Consider the following 26623-nt stretch of genomic DNA (forward strand, 5'->3'; position numbering starts at 1 on the left):
TTTTTTTTTTTACGCTAGCATCGCTTGCTTTGTTCATGCCTCCATCCCTGTCTCCGAAGCAAGCGACAATGTTGAAATGCTGCTGGAAAAAAGATTTAAAAAAAAAAAAAAAAAAAAGGAAAAAGAAGAGACTTATGTCCCAGGTCCCATGGGGCAGATGTCTCCAGCAGCCCGGGGTGCAGATGCCCTGCTAAGGGGACAGGGCTCCCCGGGTGGCTGCGGGATGGGGCCCTGCTGGTGCCCAGCAATGCTGCTGGAATGGCCTCGGAAATGCTGAGCAAACGCCTTCTCAGCCGGTGGAAAAAAGCTTATGGGTAATCAAGCCTGCACCTACTTCCAGGGAAATGAAGTTTCCTTGTTTTGAGTAGAAACACAGGTTTGCTTTTCTGTTCGAATCTGTTCCCGTGTCCCACAGCCCAGCTGCACGCACGGCAGGCACAGCCGCTCGCCAGCGGCCCGGCCGGGAGGATATTTCTGTGCTCTGTATTCTGTTACCGAGCGCTATTCCAGGCTGACCCTGATTTACTGCGCGCTGCTCCAGAGAGCACTGGAATCACGAGTTTCGCGCTATATTTCAATCATTTCTGGAGATCACACCAAACACTGATAAGAAGCAGGGATCGGGGCTGATTTCCCCAAAGACTGTCAGACGGGAGCAGGGACCGCTCCGCCGGGTGACAGAGGGACAGTGCTGAGCTTGACGGGGGAAAAGGGTTTCCTCGGTACTGAGGAACCTTTTTTTTTGCCTTTTCAGGACCATGCACTTGAAGGCTGAAAAGAATATGAATGGCATCACTGTAGGAAAGGTGTGTCACTGCAAAAACGGGAAAGAGCCTTTCTGAGAATGCTTTGGGACAAGAAAAATTGGGGTTTGGGGTGGGTTTTTTTTTCTTATTCCTTTCTCCTTCTTGTGAAGCAGCAGCTATAAGTTAGCTTTTCAAAGCCTGCCTGGCTTTCTCAGTGGTGCTGGGGAGCGGCGGGTGCTCCGCTGGGTCTCAGGAGCCTTGCACGGGCTGGATGAGCCCGGGACCCCCGGTGGGTCCCCTTTCAGCAAACACAGCTTGAAAAGGTCAATATTGCTAGAAAGTGCATGGCAAAGATCTCTGTGGACATGGGGAGAAGAAGAAGACCCTTTTCATTTTCCCATGGCAAAGGACGATACTGATTTTTCAACTTTTGTATAGTGGCCATCAACTCATGCTTACAGCTTAAAGGGTTCTGATTTCGGGCATCAAAATCTCTGTAAAACAGCAATGGGCTAAAAAGTAGCGTATCTGTCTGTGAAAAAACCCTTTCCACGAGCCCTCACCCACTGCACCTCCTCTGACCGTGTGTTTTGGTTTTTTCATTTCCTGACATTTGTCCGCTGGTTGTGGCTCCCAGACACCAGGACGGCCGCAGGTATCAAGGGAAAAGGGCAGCATCCAGCTCGGTGTTTTGGCCGGCTGCGACGAGCCCGCTGACCGAATCCCACCCTTCCCTGGACAGCAGCTCCCAGGAAACTCCCCGCTTCCCCTGGTACCGTCCTGGTACTGTCCTCAGAGGGGTGCAGGCCGGCAGAGCAGAGTCCTAACGCCAAACGAAATCCTCCTGAGGAATAATCTAAAAGAAGAAGATGAGGGGAATGCAGCTCCTCGTGCCCGAGCATCACCTGCAGCCCCAGCGCTCCTCGGGGCAGACTGTGACCAGAAATAAAGAAAGGGCTCCTGGAGGCACCCCGGGGACAACTCTTACTTGAAGCTGTTTGGATTTGTGCTGTGAAATCTCTCAGATAAATCAGAGTAATTCCTCTGCAGTATTTAAACAGGGCCATCAGCTGGCTGTTGCGGGACCCAGACGTGACAGCGCCGCGAGGCTCTAAGGAGCAGCCTCCCCCCCTCCCTCCCTGGCACCCTCTTTTAGGCTGTCAGCAGAAGTGAAACTAAAATAAGCAATATCCTTCTTCGAGGGAACAATTTACGAAATAAAGCGGCAGCAGAGCCTGAAAGGAATATCACAAAACTTCGGTGTCAGGATCACAGAGTGCAGCCCGCTCCCCGAAGCGAAGGTGTTTGTCTGTCTTGCCGTGTCCCAGTGCAGACGGACACGCGGCTCCGTACGCACCCATGCGGTCCCATCTGCAGCCGGAGGGCACTCGTGCAGGAAGGTCCCATCCCTCCGGCGCCCAGAGGAGCTGTGACATTTTGATAGATGTTCACAGCATCTAACTCCATCCAGCGTACGACGGCCGTTCGTCTAAGCCTGCATCAAGCAGCAGCAGGGCCCTGCAAGAGCATTGGTGCTGAGGACTGAGCACCCACATACCCCCGTGTTACAGCAATAACGGAGCACTGCGAGCGACGAAGGAGCACGGCTGTAATTAGCTGTAATGGTCTGGGCTGCTATTCAGGCCACCGAACTCGGCAGAAGTCTTCTTGAGACAAGACAATTACCAGGAGGATGTTTTGTCTGACTGCGGAGCCAGATGGGAATCTGAAAAAATTCATGGCCGGAGTCTGAAATTGTTGCTCTTACTGAGTAATAGCCTGCTTGAAAAAAACCAGCCAAGCCAACCCCAACATCAACTGCAACCCAGTCCAATCCAACCCACCCCCAACCCAACCCAATCCAACCCAACCCAACCCAACCCAACCCATCCCACCCCAAGCCCCAGTAGGGCACTGGGAGGTGACAGGAGCGCTGGCAGCAGCCTGGGTGCTCCCAAACCATCCGAGGTGCTTCACTTGCTGCTGCAAAACCCCGCAAAATCAGTAAAGAGGCAAAGGCCAGCAACTCGAACACGGGCCCGTGGGGACCTCAGAAACGCCACGTGTGTCGCTTGCCGCCGGGACACGGGGACCAAGGCTGCTGCAGGGTGGCCAGGCCACAGCCAACCCGTGGGACTTGTGCCATTGACTTGAAACGTGTCAGGACTGAACCCTGAGACCTGTCTGACATCTGTTTCAACAGATATTATTGCACCGTGTCTTTTTTTTTTTTTAGTTTAATACCTAAAATGATGGGACAAGGAATACAGGAGAGACTCCACCTATCGGCAAGTCTGGCTATCCTTGCTTTCTTATAATTTTGACTGATGACTTTAATATTAAGCATTAAATGCCATGTCAAGCTGGTTTAAAAAAATATTTTCTGTCTTTAATTGCTCTTGGAATAAACCAATGCTTACTCCAGTATTAAAGCTGGCCCAAAATGGGAACATTTAGTAAGCGTTTCAGCCAAATTTTTCTTTTTGGAAAGTTCTAATTAAAAAAAATATTCCGCCAGCTCTGCTGCAAGAGCAATAACTTCTGCTTATGCTTTATTTTCCTTTCCTCCAGAAGGCACCTTGCAAATATGTTTGCGTGGGACTTTTGTTCCCAGTAACTCTCTAGGTAGCATATCCAAAAGCTCCTAAATGCCTAGGAAAAGGAATTTACTACTGTCTCAGAATAACTCAAGCATCTGAAGAGCCAAAGGGGGACACAGCACTAAAAGGTTTTCTGGGGATAAGGACCGGCAGCAGCCTGCTGGCACAGAGCAGCCTGTGCTGGTGCTCGCGCAGCATTACTAAAGAGGTCCCTAAATACCGTAGCCTTTAAATGTGCCTTTTAAGGTGTTTCTGATGGGTTTCAAATGCTCATTTGTCCATAGTACGCTTTCTGTTCAAAGGCTAAGAGTCACATCTGAGACAGAAGGCCATGCTGGAAAACCCCCGTCTGAGCTGAAAGCCGCCGGCTCCGGCAGCGTCCCAGGGAGGCAGCAGGGATCCCGCTGCAGGAGCAGCCCGGGATGGGACAGTCCCAAACACAAGCAACTAGTGCTGACAGATGAAATACTAAGCCTTTTTTTTTCTTTTTTTTTTTTTTTCCCCTCCTTTCCATTTAGTCCTTCCTCTCCCTCTCCTACACCCCTGGAAGGGGGTTTCTGCACCGCCTGCCCCGAGCGGTGCCGGTGCCCGAGCCAGCTCTGAGCACCCCTCCGAGGTCCCAGCACTGGCCGGCAGCACCGCAGCGACTGCTGGGGCTGGATGAAGCCCAGCCCGGTCCTCCGCTTCAGGAAAATCAACAAACGGTACAAATGTTCACTATTAAATCCAAGGATGAACGTGAACCAGCAACTTGCCAGTGAAACACTGGCTTTTATCCCTACAAACCTCTCAGTCCTCTTCATCCAACACCTTAAAGCAGAAAACATGGGATGGTTTGGAGGCTTCACCCCTGCCCAAACAGCACCAGCCGGGTGATGTGCCCACGGCATCCCCAGAGGGGTCCGTGTGTCGCTTATGGAGAGGTCAGAATGCCGAGGAGATGAGCTGTACCACACCCACCCTAGAAATCAGGAAAAAAAAGATCTGACTTTTTCTTCTTTTTTTTTTTTTTTTCCCCAAGACAAAAGTCCAGGAAGTTTAATTACTGTGAAAGAATGTAAAGAGGTCTGAAATTTCAGTTGTTTCCCTCATTTCTAAGTGACACCACAAAGCGAATGAAAAGGCAGCCCAAGGCCCGGAGGGTGGTTGTGGATGCGAGTGTGTTTGCAAAGCGCTTTTCTGTAACCGGTTTCAAATGTCCTTCACTTCTCTCATTACAGGTCTTCTAAAAATATCAAATATAGATCTTTCCCTCATAATATTTTAAGATACTCTATTTATACATTAATTCTTTCAAAAATAAAAAGTGACACATACAGCAATTCAGTCACTCGGAGTCTTTAAAATTATTACAAAAAGACACGACATCCATCCCCCAGCAGCGTGCGACAGTGTCGCTTCTGCACAACAGAGTCTTTCTGTCAACAGGCTGGGGTTTCTTTCACCATTTTCTATGACAAAATATAATCATTCCAGTTCTTGACATGCCACCCGGCCAGCCCGGCTCTGCAGTCACGCAGGGCTTCTTCTCCCACCCTCCCCCTTAAAAACAACCCGAAATGGCGAGGGATTTGCAAACTCGCTCTGCTGACCACTCGCCACATGTCCACGGAGGCACGAGCATCCTCTCCAGGGCAGGAACGGAGGGTGCTGGAGCCAAAGAGCTCGTCCTTTGTTCTTTGTAGACTGTAGGTTGGCCACACCAACAACAAATGTCCTGTGAGTATGGAAATAATTTACCTTGCACAACCAGTACTGCACAGACTTGGCACGGACAGACTACACGCCAGGCTGCAAGCAAGGAGACCACCGAAAAAGCAACGGCGGAGAGTGGCAAACGCAGCTCCAAAATGGCACATCAGCGGCCTGGGCGTTCGCGAAAGCATGGATGTCTCTGTGCAATGTGCATTGGAAAGAGGAGATACAAAACAGCCAGTCAAACAAAAGGAGTGGTATTTATCTGGAGCTGCATCTTGCCCTCCAGGAAGGAAACGCAGACTGCAGAGATCACAGATGTTTACCTCGCAAAAATCTTAATCTTAAAAAAAAAAAAAAAAGTTTGAGAGATTTGGTCCAAAATGTTCTCCCCTCCACTGTGCTGACGCCTGCCGAGTCCTGACAGCTCCCGGCGGGTGCCGTGCCCACCCTGCAGAGCCCACGGAGCTTCTCGCTCTCGCCCGCAAGAGCAGAGCTCTGCCGTGGCACAGCAGGACGGCTGCCCCCTCGCCAGGGCTGCCCCCGACCTGCCGTGGGAAGCTCAGCCTCATGCAAACTGCTGCTGCAGACGCAGGCTGTGGTTTGGCATCAGCCGAAAGCGCCTCACCCCTTCCCCTGCCGCAGCGGCGCGGGAAAGGGCTGGGTTCGCTCCCCGGCTGGATGGGAGAGCTTCGCCTGGGCTGGTCGGAAAGCGGAGAAGGGCCTGGGAGGACAGGACGCCTCGCTGCTGACCTCTCTCCCTCCGGCTGATGGGTTGGGGTCCCTCAGCTCCCACTAACGCTCTTCACAGCCAGTAAACTGTCTCACCGCAGGGGACACCGGGCTCGGTGGCTCTCTCGTGCCGGTTCACAGTTCGCAGGCTCGTCCCCTACGAAGCGCTCGGGCTGCGGCGTGGAGCTGCTGCTGCGTTGCTGGGGTTTTGTTTGCTGCGAGGGCTCCCAGCGGGGATGTGGGCTTCGGGCATCGCCGGGCTCCGCTCGGGGCTGGAGGAGTCGAGACATCTTGCCAGGATCGTTCCCCCCGCAGCCCCGGCACGCACCACAGGAGACACGAACATTATTATCCGCGCAAACATTCATCTCAGTGGGTACGGGCAAGTCCTCACCCCGCGTCGCACAGTGGCAAAGAGCAAAATGGTCTGCAGGACTCCTGCCAGCGGCTGCCATGGATACCATGTAAAGCTCAGCAGTGGCACTTCTTACGGCCAAAGTTATAGGAACTCGACGTAGTTCTCGGGGATTAATCCTGTCTTCCCGTTGAGGGTCCCTTCCAGCCAGCCGGGCTCCTGGGATGGATGAACTTGAGGAGAGAAGGAAAAGGCAGGTTACTACAGGAGGGGGATTACGGTGTAGGGGCTGTTGCTCTCTGTGTGCTGACAATGTCAAAGTAGCTGTTGGGAGACAGCAAGACATTTAATTCCTGTTTATTTTAAAGTAAGGAAACAAATATGCTAAGGAGCTCAGAAAGCTGAAGTGCTCTCTCCTGCTCACTCATGGGACTCCTCTGCGTTCCCTTTATCAAAGTGTCAGAGATCACGCAGCGAAACCAACAGCAGGACCACGTGAGCTGCGCGCTCAGCCAGGGACTGCGTTTCCAAATACTAGCTGGTGCTGCAGGGCTGGTGTAAAAGTGAAGCATTTGGGATAAAAACAGGGGCTCAAAACTTCCTCCAGGTTTGGGCTAAAATCTCTTTGAAGTTCGAGAGAACATGGTTAACTCCATCGCCTCGTAACCCTGCACGTCCCGGCTTGGCCTCGCACCAGGCTGAGAGAGAAAATGCATTAGCAAACGCTGCCGCCAGGAAAGCAAACAATGCAATCTTATTTCTGTCAAACGAGAAACCTGAGCAGTCCTCAGAAGACTTCTTTATTCAATCAACTACTGAAAATTTGCTGATTTTACAGGAACCAGGGTTATGCCAACGCAGGCAGAAGAATATTCCCCACACCTCCCACAAGAAACGGTGGCAAGTCAGTATTTCAGAGCCACCCAAGCTTCCCGTGACTCTCTGCAGGTCTGCTCACTTACACGTTGACTGGCATCAACTGCAAATGCGAAGCGAGTCCCCCCTGCTCCAAGCCCACCGTACCCCCTGCCCGCTCCCCTGCCCTGCCAGCTCGGTGCCTGCCCTCCCCACTGCTCCCCGGCTCTCCATCCAGGCACCCTCCAGCCCACCCTCGCTCAGCTGAGGGGGTGAAGTGTGTTGAAAATTCACATTTCAGTACAAATGCGACCGTGTTTCTTGAGCGCACCCCAGAAACGGCACCGACTGCTGCGCGGGGTCTACATCCCCCCAAAGCAGAGCTGCGGGGATGGGCTCCGCGCATCCATCCCCAGCCAGCAGGTACAGGCCACACCAAGGCTCCGGCAGAGTCAGAGCAGAAACAAATGTTTAAAAACGGAGTCTTTTTCACCCAATGGCAAACACAGGTGTGCTGCTCATCAAACCAGCAGAGCAACCGAGCACAGCAGAGCAGAGCTTCAGGCTCCTCTGCTTGCCTCTGCTCCTCTGACAGCCCCATCTATTGCAGGATGACCATTTTCTCTGCAAAAGTCACCACTGACATTGACCGGTGAGAAAGAGTCAGAAAGACAGAAGTGGTTTAAGTCCAAATATCTCCACGCTTTGGGAGAGACCAGTCCTCACCAGTGTGGCAAAATCCCTCGCTACTGGCTATGCCTGCAGAGCAGTATTGCACGTAGTAATGTAGTAAGGAAAAAAGAATCCAAACCACAGAAAACTAGTTTTAAGAGCCACAGTGTTCTGGCTCCTAGAATAAAGTGTTTACCATCTTCGGGTTTCACTTGTGCCAACTTCTTTTTCCATGTGTACACCCTCTCACACCCAAGTCTTGGGACTTTTCTATTACCAAAGGCTAAGGCAGTCTGCACAGAGGAAAAATGCCACCTCCAGCCTGCAATGAAAGCCCCCAGGGCAAAACTGCATTAAAAGCTATTGCATTACCTCCCTTTGGGTGGGACTAAAGGCTTCACAGGGCCCCACCAGTGGACAATGGCCATCAGGAGAAAAGAAATTGTTAGTGGTATGTGTGTGTGTGTCTGTGTCTTCAGCCCTCTGGTCTCAGCAAATGGGCTGGGAAAATGCTTTAACCAAAAGTCACGTGAGTTCCAGCTACTGCTTTTCCCTTCAGAAATCACTTATGTCCCAAAGACAGCCATTTATTTCTGTGCAGGTACTGTCAGAGAGAGCAGGGCACATAAGCAGATAGGGAGGAGAATCTCATCCTCTCTCACAGAATTAGAGCACAAATGCAACACAACTTTCCTAATACAGCACAAAACTTCAGTATCTAGCAGCAGCAGCAGCTCAGGTTGGGGGTTCATTGCTTCAGAATATGGCAATTTCCATTTCAGGGGCAATTGCTAGTTAAAAACACACATGAGCATCCCTTTCCTGACCCGTGACTCTCACCTTCCCCGATTTCAGTCCTCCACGGACCCAGGACGTCCCTCCCATTCAGCACCACAACAAGGGCATGCAACTATCAAGTGCACAAGATCTGCTGGAAAATCCAGGTTTCATGTGACTAAAAGGAACAATGCTACAGAGTTTAAATGTGCTTCTCAAAACACAGTGTTATTTATTTACTATGTGGGTGCCACTTGGTGTGGGTAGCAGCACCTCAATTTCCCAGTCAGACCGAGATGCTGCTCTGCCATGTGCAACCTCAGAGAACCTTAAAGTTGGACAAGAACCTGTCTCTAAGTATTTCCAAGATTCGTTTGCTTTTGCTGGGTTTTGTAAAACCCCTTCTCATCATAACATTTCTACCAAGCACTGCTGTTTCTAACTCACTTCCCCCAGCTAACGTGAGCCTCGGCTATGCTGCTAAGTGATTAGAACATGCTGTATATTTTTTCCCTTGAATAATCCATTGATTTTTATCTAGCAAACACAATGTATTTAATTCAAACTTGTTCCCCTCCTAGTGCTCTAATTCCCACGGGCTCTCAAAGGGGAGACCATGTTTATTTATAAGATATCTATGGAGCTGCTTAGGAAAAGTATTTTCTTTAATTCACATGTATTCATTCTCTTCCCCTTTCTGCTATATTCTCATATATATCCCAGGGCAAAACCAGTGCACGTGGTAGCAGTTTCCCAAATGACAATGCTTAACATATAAAAGCCAAGAACTACTTGGAAAGTAGTAAAAAGTCTTTTCTTTACATTGGGATTATATCTAAAACAGAGCAGCTTAATTCCACGGGGCACAGTCTCCTTCCCCTGATGCAGGAAAACAGAAAATCGATGTTCATTAACAACATCTCCAAAAACCTAACCAGAGCCCACCTATTTCAGCTCTCAGTATCCAGAGGCAAAAAGCACACGTGCTGCTTTTCCATCTCCTGCATGAAACATTATGGCAACTGCATAGAGTATTTCTGGTGCTGATACTTGGAAACTAATCTCTCCTACCCAGAAAACCATTGAGGAATGGCTCTGTATATGGTAAACGCTGGTGTCAGTGAACCGCTCACCAGTTTCTCCCTTACGTTTGCATTAAGGGTCGGTGCCCGTAGGAGGGAGGCCGGCGCGGTCGCGCAGCCGGCACAGCGCACGGCACAGGCACACCGGGCTCTGCGCCGTCCCACCGGCGCGGCGCCAGTACCTCGCTCCGCCGGCAGCGCTGCCTGCTGCGGCACGGACGGCGTGTCGCTGCGGTAAAGAGCCGGGGTCCGTGCGCTGCAAGGTCTCGAATAACTTCAGCGACCAGCTGGAGCGTCGGGCAGCTGCCAGGAAGGCAAACGGCGCGGAATCTGGGGTCGGCACTGGGCACCGGCCCGTGCTCCGCGACCCGCCGCTGACGTAGCGTGGCACAGAGGTGACGCCGTGCCTTGCCAAACTTCTTCCTTTTATTTTCTTCTTTGGATCAGAGCCTGCACTTTGTACGCCCACGCGTAGCCTGGAGAACCTGTGCACACCCTCCACGCAAGGCTGCGCCTTCCTCTACCAACCCGCCAAAACACAGCTCTGACCTAGACAAACACAGTCACCCACGCGTGCCCTCGCCTCGTGCCCTGTGGATGCGCGGCCACTTCCACTGCCGGGGCCAAAATACCCGTCACCCCAGGCTGGCGGCTCGGATCCGTGGGCACAGGCAGGGCGATGAGTGGGACGTGGAGCGGGAACCACCGACCCAGGCTGGAGGTGGCAAAGTGGACATCTCTGCTGGAGTGGCCTCCCGTGCTCTCCTCTGGGGGAGAGGAGGGGTATCGCCCCTATTCATCCCTCCTATCTTACACGTCTCCCTTAGGATGAAATAAATCAGGATCTCCAAAAGGCAGTTTTCACACTGATCCTAAAAGGGGGCTGGATGATCAGCTGCTTTCAGCATGGATACGAAAAGTAAGGCAAGATTCACCTCGGATTGAACGTCTCTGTGTTTCAAATATTTCTGCTTTGTTCTTTCATGGGATTTCTAGTGGTGGAAATGGGATAGTCCTTAAACAGAGGACTAAAAGAAAAGCTGTGAATTGAGAGTCAAATCATTCCCTGGGTCACAGGAAGAAAACCAGTAATTTGCAAAACTCAGTGCTAAAAACAGTAATAGCCAAGTGTCCCTCCCTGTAGCTTTATCCGTATTGCTGTTAACACTGGCTCTGTAGCATCTCACACGTACGTTACGTGAAATGAGAGATGCTGTTACAGAAGAGTGTCCATTTTGAAGTGAAGGGGAAGTCTCCTGCCTATCTACCACCCAGGCTAAGAGCCGCACTCTCGGCTTCCCACAGCACTTCCCTGGCAGGCGAGGTGGGTGGCTGCCAGCGACAGGCAATGCCACGGCCGTTAGAAGGCAGCTAATTTGATGGTGTGTTACAAACACCCTCGGTACGTCCCCCACCCTCCCACCGTGCTCTGCCCTTGCTCTGCAGCAAACCCTGCTCCAGGTTTTTCCGTGGAAGCCCAGCACCAGGCACGGAGCAAGCGCGGCTGCTACAGCACCGGGTGCAGCTCTCCCAATCCGGCTTTCCCAGGACACCGGGAACCACAGCCCGAACACTGCGCTGAAAAATGAGCCCATCTCCTCCCGCTCCCACCAGGTGCCTGGCGCTGCCCCGTGCCCTCCCTCCAGGTCGAGGACTCACCATTATCAAACACGGTGCCCGCCGTGAAGGAGAGTTCCGAGTCGTGTTCTGCTTTACAGGCGTACAAAGCTCGGGCTTTCCGCAGCGGTGAGCTGCAAAAAGAAAGCATTTATTGGCATAAAAAATACTCTACTCGTACACAGCAGCACTCCCCTCCCCACTGTGTCGAAGAGGGGTCCGCACAAGCGGTGCACACTGAAGAGGGGTCCAAGGACCTCTACCGCTCTGCAAGGGTCCAAGGTTACGCTGCTCAGGGCAAGGGTGAGGAAGATGCCAGAGGAGGCTGAAGGCTCTCAGGGATGAGCCTCCAGCGCCGCATTTCACCACGCTGCAAATCCCAGCCCGCGCCCAGCTGGCACTGCCAGGACCAGAGCCGGTGCCCGGTGCCCACAGGGGTTCCCGGCAGAGCTCCGGGCACTAGACAGGAGAAGTAATCACGGAGCTGGAAATGTTTTGTGAGTCTTTGATGGGCCATAACCAACTGGAGGGCCGGCGCGGAGCAAAGGTGGGCAGCAGGTGCTGGCAGCGACCCGCTGCCCGCTGGCCCCGCTCGCTGCCAAACCCATCGCTCTCCGACTGCAGCTGCAACCACAAGCAGAGTTTCACAGGGAAGAATTAGCACTTGGGGAAGGGTATTTCAAAACAGAAAAACAAGTAGGTCCACGAAGAATTTGCTGCACTTCTTTAGAGACTGTACCTGAGGATAAAAGATTTAACAACCATTAGATTTTACTGGGGAAGTGTCAGCGTGCCCACACTGCGGGGGAGTGAATTAGAGCAGAGAGATCCAGAAATGGAGCAAAGCACCGGCAGACGCAGGGAGAAAATGAAGGACCTCAGGACCTCACCAGCAAAGCACAGGCACACAGAGCTGTCCTCTGTGCCCAGAGCCTCCTACCCATCCTTCCCGCGTTTGGGCTCCAGCAAGGCTGGTGGAAAGCTGGGGCACCGCCAGGCCACGGTGATGGTGACAGTGCAAACCAGGCACTGGGCCACCCGGCCGGCCGGCCGCATCCAGCGCTGCAGGAGACTACTTGGCTACGGTACGGCCAAGCAAAGTGATGGAAGCACCCCCAAGAGCTGCTGGGGTAATGAACAAGGCATCGCCATTTCTCAGTTCAGCAGTTTCACCAACTTTTATCTTTCCAAGGACTTGAACTTATTCTGAATTCTCTCTGAGTGAGCCCAGGGAAGCGGCACGCTTTCACCTCGTGGTGAAAGCGGTTCACCTTCACACACAAACCACAAACCAGGGAAGCTGTCAATGGTTTTGGTTTTGCTGCGAAGACAGCCCCAAAGCAGAGGTCTCTCCTCTCTGAATTCCAGCTGCCTGACACAAGCAGCTGCCAAACACTTAAAAACCAGGATGGGCAAACACTCCTCCTGCTCCAGAGAGGGTCCTTCGCTGCTGGGGAGGCACTGCTTATGCAGAGTGCTTGAGGAGACTGACAGATGAAAAATAAAAGGTATTTTCAGGCTTACTACCTTGAATTATGCAAGTTGTTGTTTTTCTCCCTAAAATGACCTCTGCAGCCCTGTGTCCCCGTGGCCCCAGCCTGCCCCTTCGCCCGCTGGCTGCTCTCCGGGCTGCGACTGCGCCCGTCAGAGCTCTACAGGGCTTTCAGGGACCGAAACACCGGACCCCAGCGATCGCTCATGTTGGGTTTCTGCCTCCAAGCATGACACAAGGCCAGAAAAGCACTCAGGAGCTTCACCCATCTTCCCTTGTGCAGTTTCGGGGATGATAAGCCTCTCTCCCCCAGAAGAGGAAGGCTGCTTGGATGGTTATTACGCCATTGTCAGCCTTTGCAGATGCGCAGCAAAACAAATAAATAACCCTGCCAAACAGGCAGCCGCCGTACAGGCAGCATTTGTATGGCTGTAGGTGCAGGGGAAGAGCTCGGTCTGTGCCTGTAATGAACAAACAGGTTTGACACATCTCCCTAAGAGGAGGGATTGGTGCCTCGGCTTGCACCTGCCAAGGGGCTGAGAACGGCATCTTGCTCCCCTGTGCCAGCCATGGGCTCAGAGGAGAGAAATCCCACCCAAGGGCACCTTGCGCACGGACCAGAGGCGATGCTGCCCCGGCTTCCCCCGTGTCAGCATCCCCCCATGTTGCGCTCACGGCACGACTGCGTCTCCGATGCCAAAAGCCACGGGACCCCCAGGCAGCGCCTGGTCCCGCTGTGCCGCAGCCAGCGGCGTCTCGCACCCCAGGGCGAAGGGGGGTCGTCCATCCTCCTGCCCCGCAGGGCTGGCGTGCGGCACGGCCTGACCTGCTGCTCCAGGCTTCCACTGGAAATCTTCCGTTAGCCTGTCTGTAACTTTCAGGACCGATTTACTCCAGCGATGCCCAACCACCTGAGACACGGGCACCCCGCAGGCAAATGTCTGTGCTGGCCCATGTTCTTTACCTTCCTTAGACTCCAGATAAGAAAAGGAAGTGGCCAGAAAATGAGGTATCGCAGCGTTTTACAAAGGCTTGTTATTCCTCGCAGCACCCGGGAAGGCAGTACACATCTTACCTGTTGCAGAGCGGAGTAAAGCAAACCGCAAGAGCTGAAACGGCTGGGCAAAACCGCTGAAACGGCTGGGCAAAACCACAGAAACCACCAGCGGCACCGAGCACTGCGAGTGTGACCTGCGAGCGCTGGCTCCCGCTCGCCTGGCCATGGGGGCCAGCGGGCACCCGCCGGGGGGTCAAAGGGAGGATTCAAAGGGTCTCCCCTGGGGCAGAAGGCGTTTGAAAGCTCCTCTCTTGCTGAATGCAGATAGCTGCATTGGGGGAGTTTGAGCAGGATGCAAAGAGAAAAGGAAAGTGAAGCGGGGGGAAACCGAGTAAATTAAACAGAAAATAGCAAAAGCAACAAAAAGCAAAGCGAATTCTGCAACAGACCTGATGGGGGATGAGTCGCTGGACGTAGAGGAGGTGGGCATAGGACTTGATGGCGCGGAGAACATGGGCCAGGACGGTGAGAGGGGTGACGTTGGGCTTGGATTCTGAGGGCTGCAAGACATAACCAGATACCTTATCAACGTGCAACCACAGAAACAAACAGCAACCGAGAGACAGTCAGACGACATTCGACGATAGCGAGTGCCTTGGGGAATATTCAGAGCATGAGACACAGCTACGAAATGAAGTGCCAAGACCTTGGGAAATGTTTCAAGGCCAGATCTGCATTTCGCTGGACAACAAGAGCTGGATCTTCCAATTAAACCCTGCTCCGTCATCCCGTCCAGTGAGCCCGATACCCTGTGTGCAAGAGCTGTCTCGCTGCTTGCTGCTGGCAGCCCAGCCACTTACCTGCCTTATTTTATTTCCCCCACCGCTGCCAGGAATAGCTGATGGTATTTCTGGATGTTAACGATGCTTGTGAGCAGCCTCCATCCACCTTTTGCATCTCAGTTGTTGTGGCATCAGAGTCCGGGCCGCGATCCACAGTGCCCAGCCACAACCGCCTGTTTACATTTCTAACCCAACGGGTCTCAGAGGCTGGGAGCCCAGAGGAGTTCGTTATCTACAGGGTGGAGCCGGCCAGGGCTGGCGTTTGCATGCTATCATCCATCTGAAGACAACTAGTAGGAGAAAATCTCCAGCCCACACCACCCCGCGAGGGTCAGCAGCATCAGAGGGCTGTGCTGGGACCCCAGCGTGAGCCGGCCGCCTTACAGGTCACGCAAACGGCTGGCACCGAGGTAACCAGTGCGGCAGGGCTCCTGCCGTGCTTATGCATTTGGTACTACAAAAACTTAATTGATCCGTTTTCCACATTTTACATTGAAGAACTTTTTTCTCCCCCCATGCAAAATGCTCTTGATTCCTCACTTTTAAGCTATGGCTGTCAACAGAAGTTGAATCAAGTTACTGCACTAGTAAATGTATGCAGAAGTCAAGCGAGAAGTGTTTGGTTCCTTCAAAACTGTTCAATTTAGGTCATTCTCAGGTTCACTGGAAAGCAATTATTGTACTAAAATACCAATTTGAGTCTGATTCATCTTCTACAGTTTCCATGCTTAGCAGCTCATCTGTATTCTCTGTCTAATGCAGATTGTAAATTCCATCCCTGATAAAACACCAGAAAAACCTCTCCACACTGAAAGCGCCTCTGTAAAAACAAGTTTTGCAAAAGCATCGTGATTTATGTTTTTTTGTTGAGAGAGGGATGGTACCTCTGATCACACGGGGCTGTGATGAGGTGGGGACAGGGTGCAACCCCACAGGCAATCCCTGGGCTGTCCTCGTCCCCGTCCTCACCCCCAGCCCTGTCCCTGAGCTGGGGGGTCCCGAGAGAGAGGGGAGGGACACGGGGAGGAGAGGGCTCCAGAGCATGCGGGAAAACCTCAGCCTTGCAGTAACAGAGGTTTACGGGTCCCACCAGACCAAATGGATGTTGGAGGGAGGGAAAGGGCTGCACCAGGACTAACAGCATGTCAGAGACCATCGCTTCATCTCTCCTCCCTCATCTCGGGGAACTGGCACTTCTCCGAGGGGAACGGGACGAAGCTGCTGAGCTGCTTTCTGACAGCACCAGGGTAAGTCCCAAGGAAGAGGGAAAGGTGGTCCACGCGTGGAAAGGGGCAAAGCCCTCCCTCTCAGCTCCAGGCTGTAAATATAGTTTGTTCCAAATACCTGCCTGGGATTATAAAAACATCTTCTAGATGTGTTTTAACTCAGATTTCCTCTTGTCAGGGTGCGGTGTGCAGCAATGTGCCTCCTTCATGCTTGAGGAAAAGCCTCCCAGGGAGCATGGCTTGGACCAGTAGCCAACTTGGAAAAAAACCCCAATGTCCAGAAAGGATGAAAGCAACCCCCTCCTCTCCAAAATGAACAAAATGGGCAGCACCAGCGCACACACAGTGGGACAAAGCGTGGGCAGGCTCGTGTGTGGGCAGCAGCCAGGGGAGCCTATGCTGCCTCTTAAACCATTAATAAAAAGATAAAGTCTCTGTAAAAAGGGTAATGGGTTAATCCATGATCATTCATTATCTGTTAGATCACAACAGCAGAAGTTCATTGTTTCAGCCCCTGGCTTCTGCTCTTTAAGTCCAGAATGAAATGTTTCATATATTAACAAAGAAGAGAATATAATAAACATTTTTCTTCCATTTCAAGCTGAATGTAAAATGTCAACCTCTGTTATTTAAAAGAATCAACCTCCCCCGACATCTGAGAGGGTTTCCAGGAAATATTTATGATTAATCTTGAATTTTGTGTTTTCTTGTCATTTTCTTCCCTTCAGTTTAGTTACGATTTTGCACCTTAAAACTAAAATGTCACTCTTGGCACACCAGCTTCCCTCCAGTTCACGCATCTGCACAACCACCACCCCGAAGCCTTCCTCCCCTGCACCAGGCTCATCTCTGGGTACCTGGGTCTTCCACCAGTGCCGGCACTTGCCGAGAGGCTGGTGATTCTCGCCAGTGGTTCCCATGTGCCCTTCCACGTGCCCGCCAGTGGAACTGGCAGCCGGCACTCCCTGGCATGCTCTGATAGTGACAACTCAAAATTGAAAGGATAGGGCTGTGGAGTTAGTCCAATTTCTAGGGGGAAAGTGTCCATGTCATAAATACCACCACCGCAATGGCACCTAGAGGACACTAAAGAAGGTTAAATTGTTGGCCTGAACTACTCTGAGGTCTGTATCTGCTTAAGGCCAAACTCTTGGCTTCTTTACTCTTCGCAGAAGCTGTGTCACTGGGTTCAACAGAAACTAATGCTTTCCCTTTGTAATTATGGGCAACACCTTTATTACATCAGAGGATTACATGCATATAGAAATGAGATAGAGCAGTGCATCACAACTTTCACAGGAGGGCTGTAAAACAGGGGATGTTCACAGGCAGACTATTACAGAAATCCTCCAAATGTTCTCCTAATAATTGTCACTATTTAAAAACAATCTTTTTTGCATTTTTCTATCATCAAAATTGTCAGTCTTTTGAAAAATAAGTAATTACGTGTATTACTTAGTCTTTAACAAATCTGTTAGATATTGGTACTTACCACATATCAAATCTATTTCCAACTTTAAACAGAAGGAGGTGCTACAAAGACCACCAAGTTAGCCCAAATCGCAGAAATTAACCCTCGAAGCACCAGTTCTTGCTGCTTCTTTTTCTTTCTAGCAGGTGTAGTTGTCTGGCCATTTGCGATGATGCCCTACCTTCCCTTAACGCAACAAGCTATATGGCACATAGGGCAGGTAATTTTGTTTTATTTTTTCCGTCCATAAGCATGCTTCTGCCCTCTAATGGAGAGAGCATGTTAGATGCATTTGAAGACATGGAGAGTGCTCTCCTCTGGGCAGCAGGAACTAGAACATTCCCTTCACTGTTAGTACTGCAAGAAGAACCAGTATATCGGAAGCCAGAGCCTGTCGGTTGTAATACCTGTACGCAATGTTCTCTGGCTCTATACAGCTAAGCTACCATAGCAAGCCTCCAAGACAGTACATGTCTGCATGGTAAATGGAATATGAATGTATGAGTTTATCACCTGGAAGGCAGAGGACCTGCTAGGTGTGCCTTTCGTCTTACCACGGCCTCTCACTGTTCACGTAGACTCCTCCATCCTGGTGATCTCAAAAAGCTCTTCATCAAGATGCACGTTACCCGCTCCATGCACGGATTCTCTGTAGGCAAGGAGCGTTACCTTGGGAAGCAAACCTCCCAGCCTCCAGCCCCCGGCTCCAGTGAGGTTCCTTTCCACTGAACCGTCTGCAGGGCAGGATGAGTCCTAAGACAGCTCAAACACCTCTAGGCACCAGCCCATCTTCTCACTGGTCAGACATCCAGCAGGCAGCAGTATCTAATGGACCGCAAAGGCCCCGCACTGGGGTAGGAGAGAGCAAACGCAAATGCCCTCCTCAAAGAGGAGCTTGGCCCACGGTCGAGGTGGGCCTTGGAGGGGACGATGAGCCGGCGACTGAAACGTGGCGGGGCTTGTCCCCCTGAGAGCAGCCACCGACAGCCACCAGCCCTCCTGCCGTAGCTCCCACCGCCGCCGCGGCCAGCGGGCTCCGGTGCAAGGAGACATCGCGCTGTGCCAGCACCGCGGGCCGGCCGGCCCCTCCGCTACCCACCCCGGTCCTCCCCACGGCACGACGGAAGGAATACCCGACCGCGCGGGGCTCTGGGACTAGAAATTCCCAACGCACTTTTTGAGATGAAATCACTTTAAAAGAATGCAGCTCTCGCTACTCATAAAGTCGGCTCTGTCATCGCTCCACCAACTGCGCAGCCTGCTACGCTAGTTACAGTGCATAATGCAATCAATACGATTCTCAGAGAAGAGAGTTATTTCTGTGATGTTGCGGTAAAAAAGCCTTACAGCAAGAACCGGCACTCGGGCCAGTCTCTATCTAAGAAGCTATCAATAATTTGGAGCGGGATTTTGGTGTCTTTGGATCCCTGGTGGCAGGGAAAACACTCTCCAACCCCACCAAAGCAACTGAGGGAACTATTAACTAATGACAGCGTGTGGATTTTTAAGTATGAAGACCATCCTGTTTCAATCAGGCTCCTCACAGAAGAGATGAACGTGGTCCTACGATGACCGAGCCACCCCTGCATCGCCTCACGGTCCTGCTCTGCAAGTCTTTCCAGCACGTCTCCTCAAGAAGAACAAAAGGACGGTTCAGGACCGCGCCTCAGCTGGCCCTCCCAGCACCTACAGACCCCGGGGCTACGATGCACACGAAGGGTTCATCTCCCTTCCATGAAATATAGCTGTTTATTTTCAAGATACTGCTTGAATATCACCTTTTTGAGCTTATGTGACTGCAAGACCTGAGTCCTGTCTCGCTGGAGAAGTCAGTGCACGCGAGCGAACAGACTATTCTGAGGTCTCTGGCATTTTGGAAAATGGTTTTCTTGTAGGATCCAATTTCCTTTCTGTTTCTCATGGAAAGAGCAGAGGTGGTGAGAGGCTTTGGGGAAATGTTGGCTGCTGCCTGCTTTCAGTTCTGCCTGCAGAAAGCAAATGTCATCTGGACCTTTTTTTTTCCTTCTTCTTACTGTGGAGGACTTTGCGAGAGGCTCTTCCTGTTGAGTGCATAGTGGGAAACAAAACAGAGAAAAAAATGCTAAGAACCAAAAATACCAGAAGCAGGAAACAAAGAAGTGGCTAAAATTAGTGTCTTCCGAGGCAGGTATGGACTTTTCCCCAACAGAAGCAGCAGAGGGAACTCCACAAGTCCGTAGCCCAACATGTCCCGAGACTTTCACCTTTGCTGTCAGTCCGCCTGTGCCCCTCGAAGGCAGCGGCCGTGACCTGCAACCCATCGAGGAGGTCAAACTGCCCTGAAAGGGCAGGCTGCGGGAGGACGTCGTGTCGCAGCGGTCAGCCCACCAGCTGCGGGGGCACCGGCGCCTTCAACTCCCGTCTGCCCCTTCGGCAATCCCACTAGTCCAGCAAACAAGTGTACTTGGAAACGTATTTAGGAGCGAAATCCTCCTCCCTGCTTCCCATGCGTGCTGTACACGCTGCCTTTCCCATTCTGATGTTTAGTTTGCTGCCTGAACATGCAAAAAAGCAGCAATTCTTGTTTCCAGACTCCAGTCTCCTTTCCAGTTGCTGTAGCTAAAAAATCTCTTTTCTAATCCCTTCTCATAACCTGCCTCTTTTCAATTCCTCTGCCTACCCAGACTGCCTCTGGCACTTTCTTTGTATAGCTCAAGTCCTCAAGGCATTTACAGGTCTGAAGAGTTATTCTCAGCAGGGTTTCCAGACAACTTCTGCTGCTTTGTTCTTCTGGCTGAGAGGACATCAGTTCCACTTCAAAAATGTTTACAACTTGTTCTTTATTTTTGTGGAACTCAGGGCTATTTCTGACACAGAACATCTAACAACTATGAATGAGCATAGTCTACTGATGAATTAAAGCCCTTTCATGAAATCACCTCAAGAATAAATAACAATATTCCCATTCTGACATTATCAATACCTGACTGCATTAAAATACATCAAGAACCACTCAGTCCTTTACCTCCTGATCCATTCCTGTAAAAGAAAGCTGCAGAACATAAGGCTGTTCTCAAAGCTAACCAGAAAGAAGTATTATAGCATCATTTAACGCCAGGGCACTTAAACTCTTCTAATGCAAGGCCAAGATTGCAGCTCACCAGCGGACATGGCTCTGTTGCCTAAATGAAATGGGAGGCAGCCTTGGGTTGAGAAGCTCATGAAGTTCATGCAATGCTGCACATCCTAGCAAAGCTCAGAGCGCAGATGGATGGGCTCTAGCAAGCAATTCCCCAAATTCTGGCTGCACTGCAGGTTAGTGATGGCACCACACATGACCCCATACATGACCATTAGCTCACAGGGCTTCAGATTGGCAGGATTCTTCCTCTGGTACTTTAAATGCAAGAAAAATTATGTTAAACTCTCTCCAGTGTTATTCTCTCAGGAGTTATCTTGCTGCATAATGATTCAGGTGGAAAAGAATGACATACTTAGGGAAATAAGCAGCCAAAATGCATTGTGGTCAACATTACTTGACCAAACAGGTCCAAAAAAGTTCAACTTCTTCAGCATGGACTTTCCCCACATCTCCATTTACTAGTTCCTCTGTCTCCATAAGCACAGATTACAGAATCTTCTTTTCAATAATATTTACGTGTCTCTCTTTGCAATCTTGAGGATACCCAGCACATTGGTTTCCCTTGTCACTTTGCTGCTTGGCTTATTTCCCATAGGTAGAAATATTTCCCTGCTTTAGTAATTTCATAAACCATCTAAAAGCTTTTCCGCTTGAATAAAAGAGAGAATGGGAAGAGTTCTGACTTTGGGAAGGAGAGCTAGAGTTTTTGTTGTCCTGCTTAATAGACATTTCCATTTCCAGATACAGACAGATGATGCTTGATGTTTCAAAGGGATGCAATGACATTGCTGGTTTGGTGTAGCCTTCTGGCATGAAGCTTAGAGACTGATGTTAATGCTGGAGAAAGGCTGAGTGAATAAGCAAAGGATCAGAAATGGATGCATTTTCAGCATGTGGAAGCGTTGGAGGCTCTGCAGAAAGGAAGCTCTCTGGACTGGTGCGTAGGTGTCTTCCCCAGTGGGTGGGATCCAGGCGATGGGAGCATCGTGCCGTCTTAATATGAAACAGCATTTCATTAACAGTTGTACAACTCATTTGTAACAGAGAATTTGCAGTATCACAAGCAAGTTACCAACCCACCAGTCACCGCTCTTACAGAAACGTCATACCAGCACTGGAAGGGGCTCAGGCGGGAAGAAACGGGGCAGGGCAGTGGGACAGAGGCAACCACAGGTCCACGCTCACGTGTCTCTGGGTCCTTCACGGCACCTAGCCTGGACACGACATGTTCTGCCTCGCTCCACCATTTGCTCAGCAGCTCTAGTTTCTGCCCCCCCTCCCTGCTTCCTCTCTGCTCAAAAGGCTCTCAGCAGACTAAAAATCAAGCTGGCAGATTTTATGTTGAACCAAGTGCTTTCAAACGGTGTCAAAGCTCTTAATTATTAATAGAAAAGTTATAATGTGCCAGTAGGAAGCCAAACAGCAGTTTAGGAGGGAAGTGTTGGTAAATCAGGAGCCAGCATCTTAGTCATATCTTTTCCATCACGCCACTGCTTCTAATACATGAGGTAATTCTGCAAGTCTGGATGCATTAGTCACCAACAAATTGTATTCACAATTAAGGAGAACTCGACACTCCTCCCGAAATCTCTCATTTTTCTCTGGCATTCAATCCACTGCTATCTTACGTCCCCCAGAAAAGAAAACTCTCCCATCTGCCACCCCAGCAACCATATGGGATTCTTGGAAAATGAAGGCAATTAAAGTCCCTGTGGGATCACAGCTCCCAGATCAGCTGGGGGGTGTTTGGTAGGATCAAATATTTGAGGTAAACACATCCTGTGCACAGGGTGGCCCTGCTTCGCTGCTGAGCAGGGTTTGCCAACCAGAAGCGTCTCAAACCCACCGTACGCAGTTGAGGGTGGCCTCGTTTCGGGAAGTGGGAGCTGAAGGAAAGCTGACCGATATGCAACGAGCCTGTCCTCGCTGCCAGCCCTCGTCACCCTGAACCCAGGGCAGGACTCCCCCAACCCTCTGCCCGAGGGTCCTGGAGGACCGGCACCGCAGCACCAGCCCCGCATCGCCCCATCGCCCCATCGCCCCGGCCCCGGGAGCCCGCAGCAGCCTGGCTTCAGGCTCAGGGCAAGGGAAATCGGTCTTTATTTCCCAAAACTCCCTTTTGCTGGCAGAGACGTCCTGCTGCAGGGAGCCATCGAGGGGACGACCGTATTGCCCGCAGGGCGGCAGGGACAGCCATGGAGGGAGATGCCAGGAGCTGACTGTTTTGCCTCACACGCTCTCAGACTCTAACATGAGCCCCAAAGAAAAAGTAACGCTCTGCAAATGCAAAAACGGGACGGGCAGCAGCAACCTACCCCACAAGCTGTTACTGTCAGCTCTCCAAAGGAAGAAAAGTTTCTTTTACTTGTTAAGTAATTTCTGGAAATGGTCAGAAAGGCTACTGCACACCGTAAAAAATTAATTCCTGGCTAAGTAATCTTCCTCGCATAATTTGATAGAAGGCCATTTCCAGACTCAAATTCTGACAAAAAACAAAGACCGTTTATTTCAGCCTTCAGCAGCGCCACAGGCTTAAACTCTTATTTTTGTATCATGCAAATATTCCTCATGCAGCGTAAAGAACTAACACCTGCCCACATAAGTCATACACATTGGGAAAAACAATGAGGATTATTTTGGCCTGTAAAAGTAATTTGAGAATAATGGGTGAGTAAAGTCACTGCATAATAATTTTCTGCATTTACTTGATTTGCCTGATTTCCTTTTGTATATTTCTTGTGCTGCTTTGTTTCACAAGTATTCTGCAGACATCAGTTCTAGAGAGCTGATCAGAACCTTTCACTCCAAAACCCAAAGACTACAATACTGAAATGATCCAGTTTGATCATACTTATCAAAAGAAGGTCTGTTTTTGTCCTGTTCTTTCTTTTTTCATCTTTTTTCACTTGAAAGGCCCGAACTTTGTAATAACATTTTTGCCTCATCAGCTCTCATCAGTAAAATCCTCCTCCTCCAGTTGCACATCCCCTCCCAGTGCAGCCCAGCTGGGAGGTGGGAGCACGACAACCCTCCCAGTTTACTGGCCCAACCTCAATTCCTCTGCCTGCAATCAAGCTGAAAATGTAGCCTTTTCTCCCTTCCCATTAATCAAGTACAGCAAAGATTAATACATTCAATTAACTTTTTTTTGGTTTGGTTATTGTTTCACTTCTACTTGTAACATTTCATGTGCTTTCCCAAGTCTCCCTGCGGGCTGCACCCACTGCCGTGGCCAGAGCACCCCAGGTTTTTTGGGGGCACCCCGGGAGGTCTCCAACCCAACCTCCTGCTCAGGCGGGGGGGGCTGCGAGACTGGAGCGGGTCGATCCACCGGGGCTTGGAGACCTCCGAGGATGGAGACTGCAGGCATGGATACCACCTTAGTATTACACCATTACACGTGGAAGAGTCTGGCTCTTGTAAGAGACCCGAAAAACACTTTTTGTCACGTCAAACGTAACTAAAGCCGCAGAAAGACACATAACTTCAAGTCCCATCTTGGGCTGCCATACTTAAGGGCTACAGATATATTGGACAGAGACGATTAGTTGGTGTCGTTATTTGAAGAAGCAGCGGTTTTGGGGCAAACCAGCACGGGCTGGAAGAGCCCCAACCGCCCAGTGGTCCTCAGCGCACAGCTGAGGCTCAGCCTTGGCTTTGTCACGTGGAAACCTCTTCGCCTTCACGCTGACGTGAACGCGGCTCCACAAACCCTTCCTGACCCAGGCACCGCTCCTCCAAATCACAGCGGTGCCATCGGGGCGGCAGGGGGAAGGTCCGTGCCGCTCGCCGAAGGCTGATGCCGTCGAAGAGCCCGCGGAAGGCTGCAGAAGCTTTCCCGCACCCGCCACCACCGCGATGCCCCGCGGCAGCCTGCGGATGGACGGGCATCCCGGCTGTGCTTCAAGAGGGAATAAATTTTCCCTGCTCCTCGGAGCTCCCCGGCAGGGTCTCCAGGAGCGAGGTTTGGGCATTTCTTTAAGGCAGGCAGCTCCGTTTCCACGCCTGCGGCTCCCTCTCCTCTCCCCCCACTCCCGCCCCTCCAGCCCGCCGTGAAGCCGGAGGGGATTTTCCTCTCCTCCGCAGGGGACGCGGCTGCTCGCGTTCGTGTTTTTCCAAGCGCCGGTGCAGACAACAACAAAAGATGAAATACCGCTCCTTCCTCCCATGATTTCCTTTCCCGCTGTCCGGTAAACCCAGCCGGGACACCTTCACTGCGGGAAGCCTGCGGATCGCTTCAAACCCGGCCGGCCTCGTCGGTGCCGGCTGCCACCGCGGCCAGGTGCCGGCAGCCGCCGGGCTGAGCCGGGCGAGGGGGGAGCGATGCCAGCACGCGGGGGCAGGCGAATAATTAGCGGCGGTTCTTACGCTGCTGATAATTTCCCAGCTTAGCACAGCCCTGTCAACAGTGTCTGCACAGCAGCTTGTGCGCAGCCAATGTGCAGCTGGACGGAAAGCGGACAAGGGCAAATTAATCGGCGGGCAGGATCCCTTACGGCGGCAGAAAGGACCGGGGAGATTGGGTTACCTCCATTTTAGGTTAAAGTGCTGGCGTTACAGCTCCAGCTAATTTATGAAGTTAATTAGGCACAAGGATCTTCTTTCAGAGGGAGACAGGATGTCTTTGTGAGCGAGCAGCCCTGTTTTCCTCCTGCCCCTTTGGGGGAAATTGTCGGCTCTCTGCTGGGAAATCGGATCGCGTGGGAGGAGGGGGCGGCCGGCCCCGGGACAGCCGCCCCCGGCGGTGGTCCCCATCTGAACCCCGCTCACGCGCCCGCCCCAGCTCATTCCTGGCCCTGGCAGTCGTAGCTGCCGGACGACTGGGGAGGTTTGGTACGTTTTCAGCATTTTCAGTGCCTGTGTGGTACGGCTGGAAACCAGCGCTGCCTTCAGAAAACACTCCCACATTCGTCAAAAGACTTTTACAAGGGAGAGTCTAGGCTACATCCTTGATTTTGAATTAAATCTGCCTGCAGAAAGAGGAAACAAAGAATGCATTCGGCCGTTTCTTTAAAATATTTTGACTGCGGTGACATTTATAGGTGGCAGAAAGACCTAATTTACTATCATTTCGCTTTCAGCAGCCTCAGTAAAAAATTTGGCTAGGTTCATGCTTGAGAGATTCTGCCCAAAAGAAACTTGGATGCAGACTGAGCAGAGGTGCTTAACTAGAGCTGGGATGCAGGGGCTGAGCGGGCTGGGGCGAGCGCCGCATGGCAGCCACGGAGCAAAACACACCCTGGGACCCGCAGCTCGGCCAAAATCAAAGGGGAGAAGGGGGACACAAAAAAGAAAGGACTGGACACAAAAAACAAAGGACTGGCCAGCAAGAAGATGAGTCTGAGATCTGCACATCAGCTCATAACAAAATACAGACTGTTCTGCTGGCTGCCCCAGGGAAGGCTTTGTTGTAGCATCTTCGATTCCTGCATCCATTTCCCTACAACGGCCGTAATGTATTTTCAAATACTGCTCTATTTGAAAGTAAAATTTCCATTAGCCAATATTTGTCTGAGGCAGTTTCTTTGAAGAAAATACTGCTATGCAGCTATCTCCACACTAATTACATGAATTAAGAAAGCAATGAAAGCACAATGTCTGTATTTTCTTTCCCGGGCTTTCACGAAAGCTAACGCATATGTGCCACTGAAGTTTAAGGTGCTTTTTCAGATCTCTTGGAGGGAGATCTAATATAATTCAGTTTGCGAGAAGCACCCTTAGATGTTCCCAGAGCAAATCACACAGAGCGGTGCTGTTCAAAGGCAGAAACTTCTGAAAAGTCTCCCGAGAGGCAGCACTGGGAAAAGCTGCGGACGGCGGAGTCAGGCTGGAGGAGCTGCGGGACGGCCTGGAACACGGAGCCTCTGAAGAGGCCGTCCGTCCGTCCGTCCGTCTGCAACCGCCCGTGCACCCCACAGAGGCGACAGCACCCAGAGGAGCACACCCACGGTAACTGCACAGCAGCAGATTCAGAGCAACCACATAACTCATTCCTGCCGAGAAAGGGAAGATAGGCGCCTGATCCCATTAGTAAAAGGGCTCTTAGCCTGACAAATTACCTTTGTTTTAATCGATGAGGCTGTAGAAAATATTTTGACATATGACTACTAGTTCACATGGGGTTAGCCACAGAACTGGAGACTTATTTTATGAGAATATTTGGCTTAATTTTCAAGTTCAATTTGTGGAAAGTTTCTAGACCAAGAGCCAACTAAAAAGTGAAAGAGCTAAAGCTTTGAAAAGTTGTTATGCCAAACTCTGGGGGATATGAAAAGCCCACACAGCAGAAAAACAGATAAACCATCCATCTTCGACCTTTTCCTTCCACGAGCCCAAAGCAACG

The 26623-nt window shown here is 51.2% G+C and overlaps 1 protein-coding gene across 6 annotated transcripts in view; it reads right to left on the reverse strand.

Moving 5' to 3' along the window:
- Positions 1–4605: 4605 nt before the first annotated feature.
- The window catches only part of ARHGAP26 (Rho GTPase activating protein 26), a 155341-nt gene continuing 133323 nt past the window's right edge, over positions 4606–26623 (reverse strand). For 5 of the 6 annotated variants that reach the window (XM_075056902.1, XM_075056901.1, XM_075056906.1 and 2 more), the window contains exons 21-23: positions 14070–14180; positions 11174–11265; positions 4606–6361 (exon numbers count right to left, since the gene is read on the reverse strand). In XM_075056902.1, the coding sequence (XP_074913003.1) occupies positions 6273–6361; positions 11174–11265; positions 14070–14180 (292 nt within the window). In that variant the 3' untranslated portion in view covers positions 4606–6272. Of the gene's footprint in view, positions 6362–11173; positions 11266–14069; positions 14181–14481; positions 19220–26623 lie in introns of those variants that run through there. The other variant, XM_075056904.1, reaches the window with a different exon arrangement.

The sequence above is a fragment of the Buteo buteo genome, chromosome 24, assembly GCF_964188355.1.
Source record: "Buteo buteo chromosome 24, bButBut1.hap1.1, whole genome shotgun sequence".
NCBI lineage: Eukaryota > Metazoa > Chordata > Aves > Accipitriformes > Accipitridae > Buteo > Buteo buteo.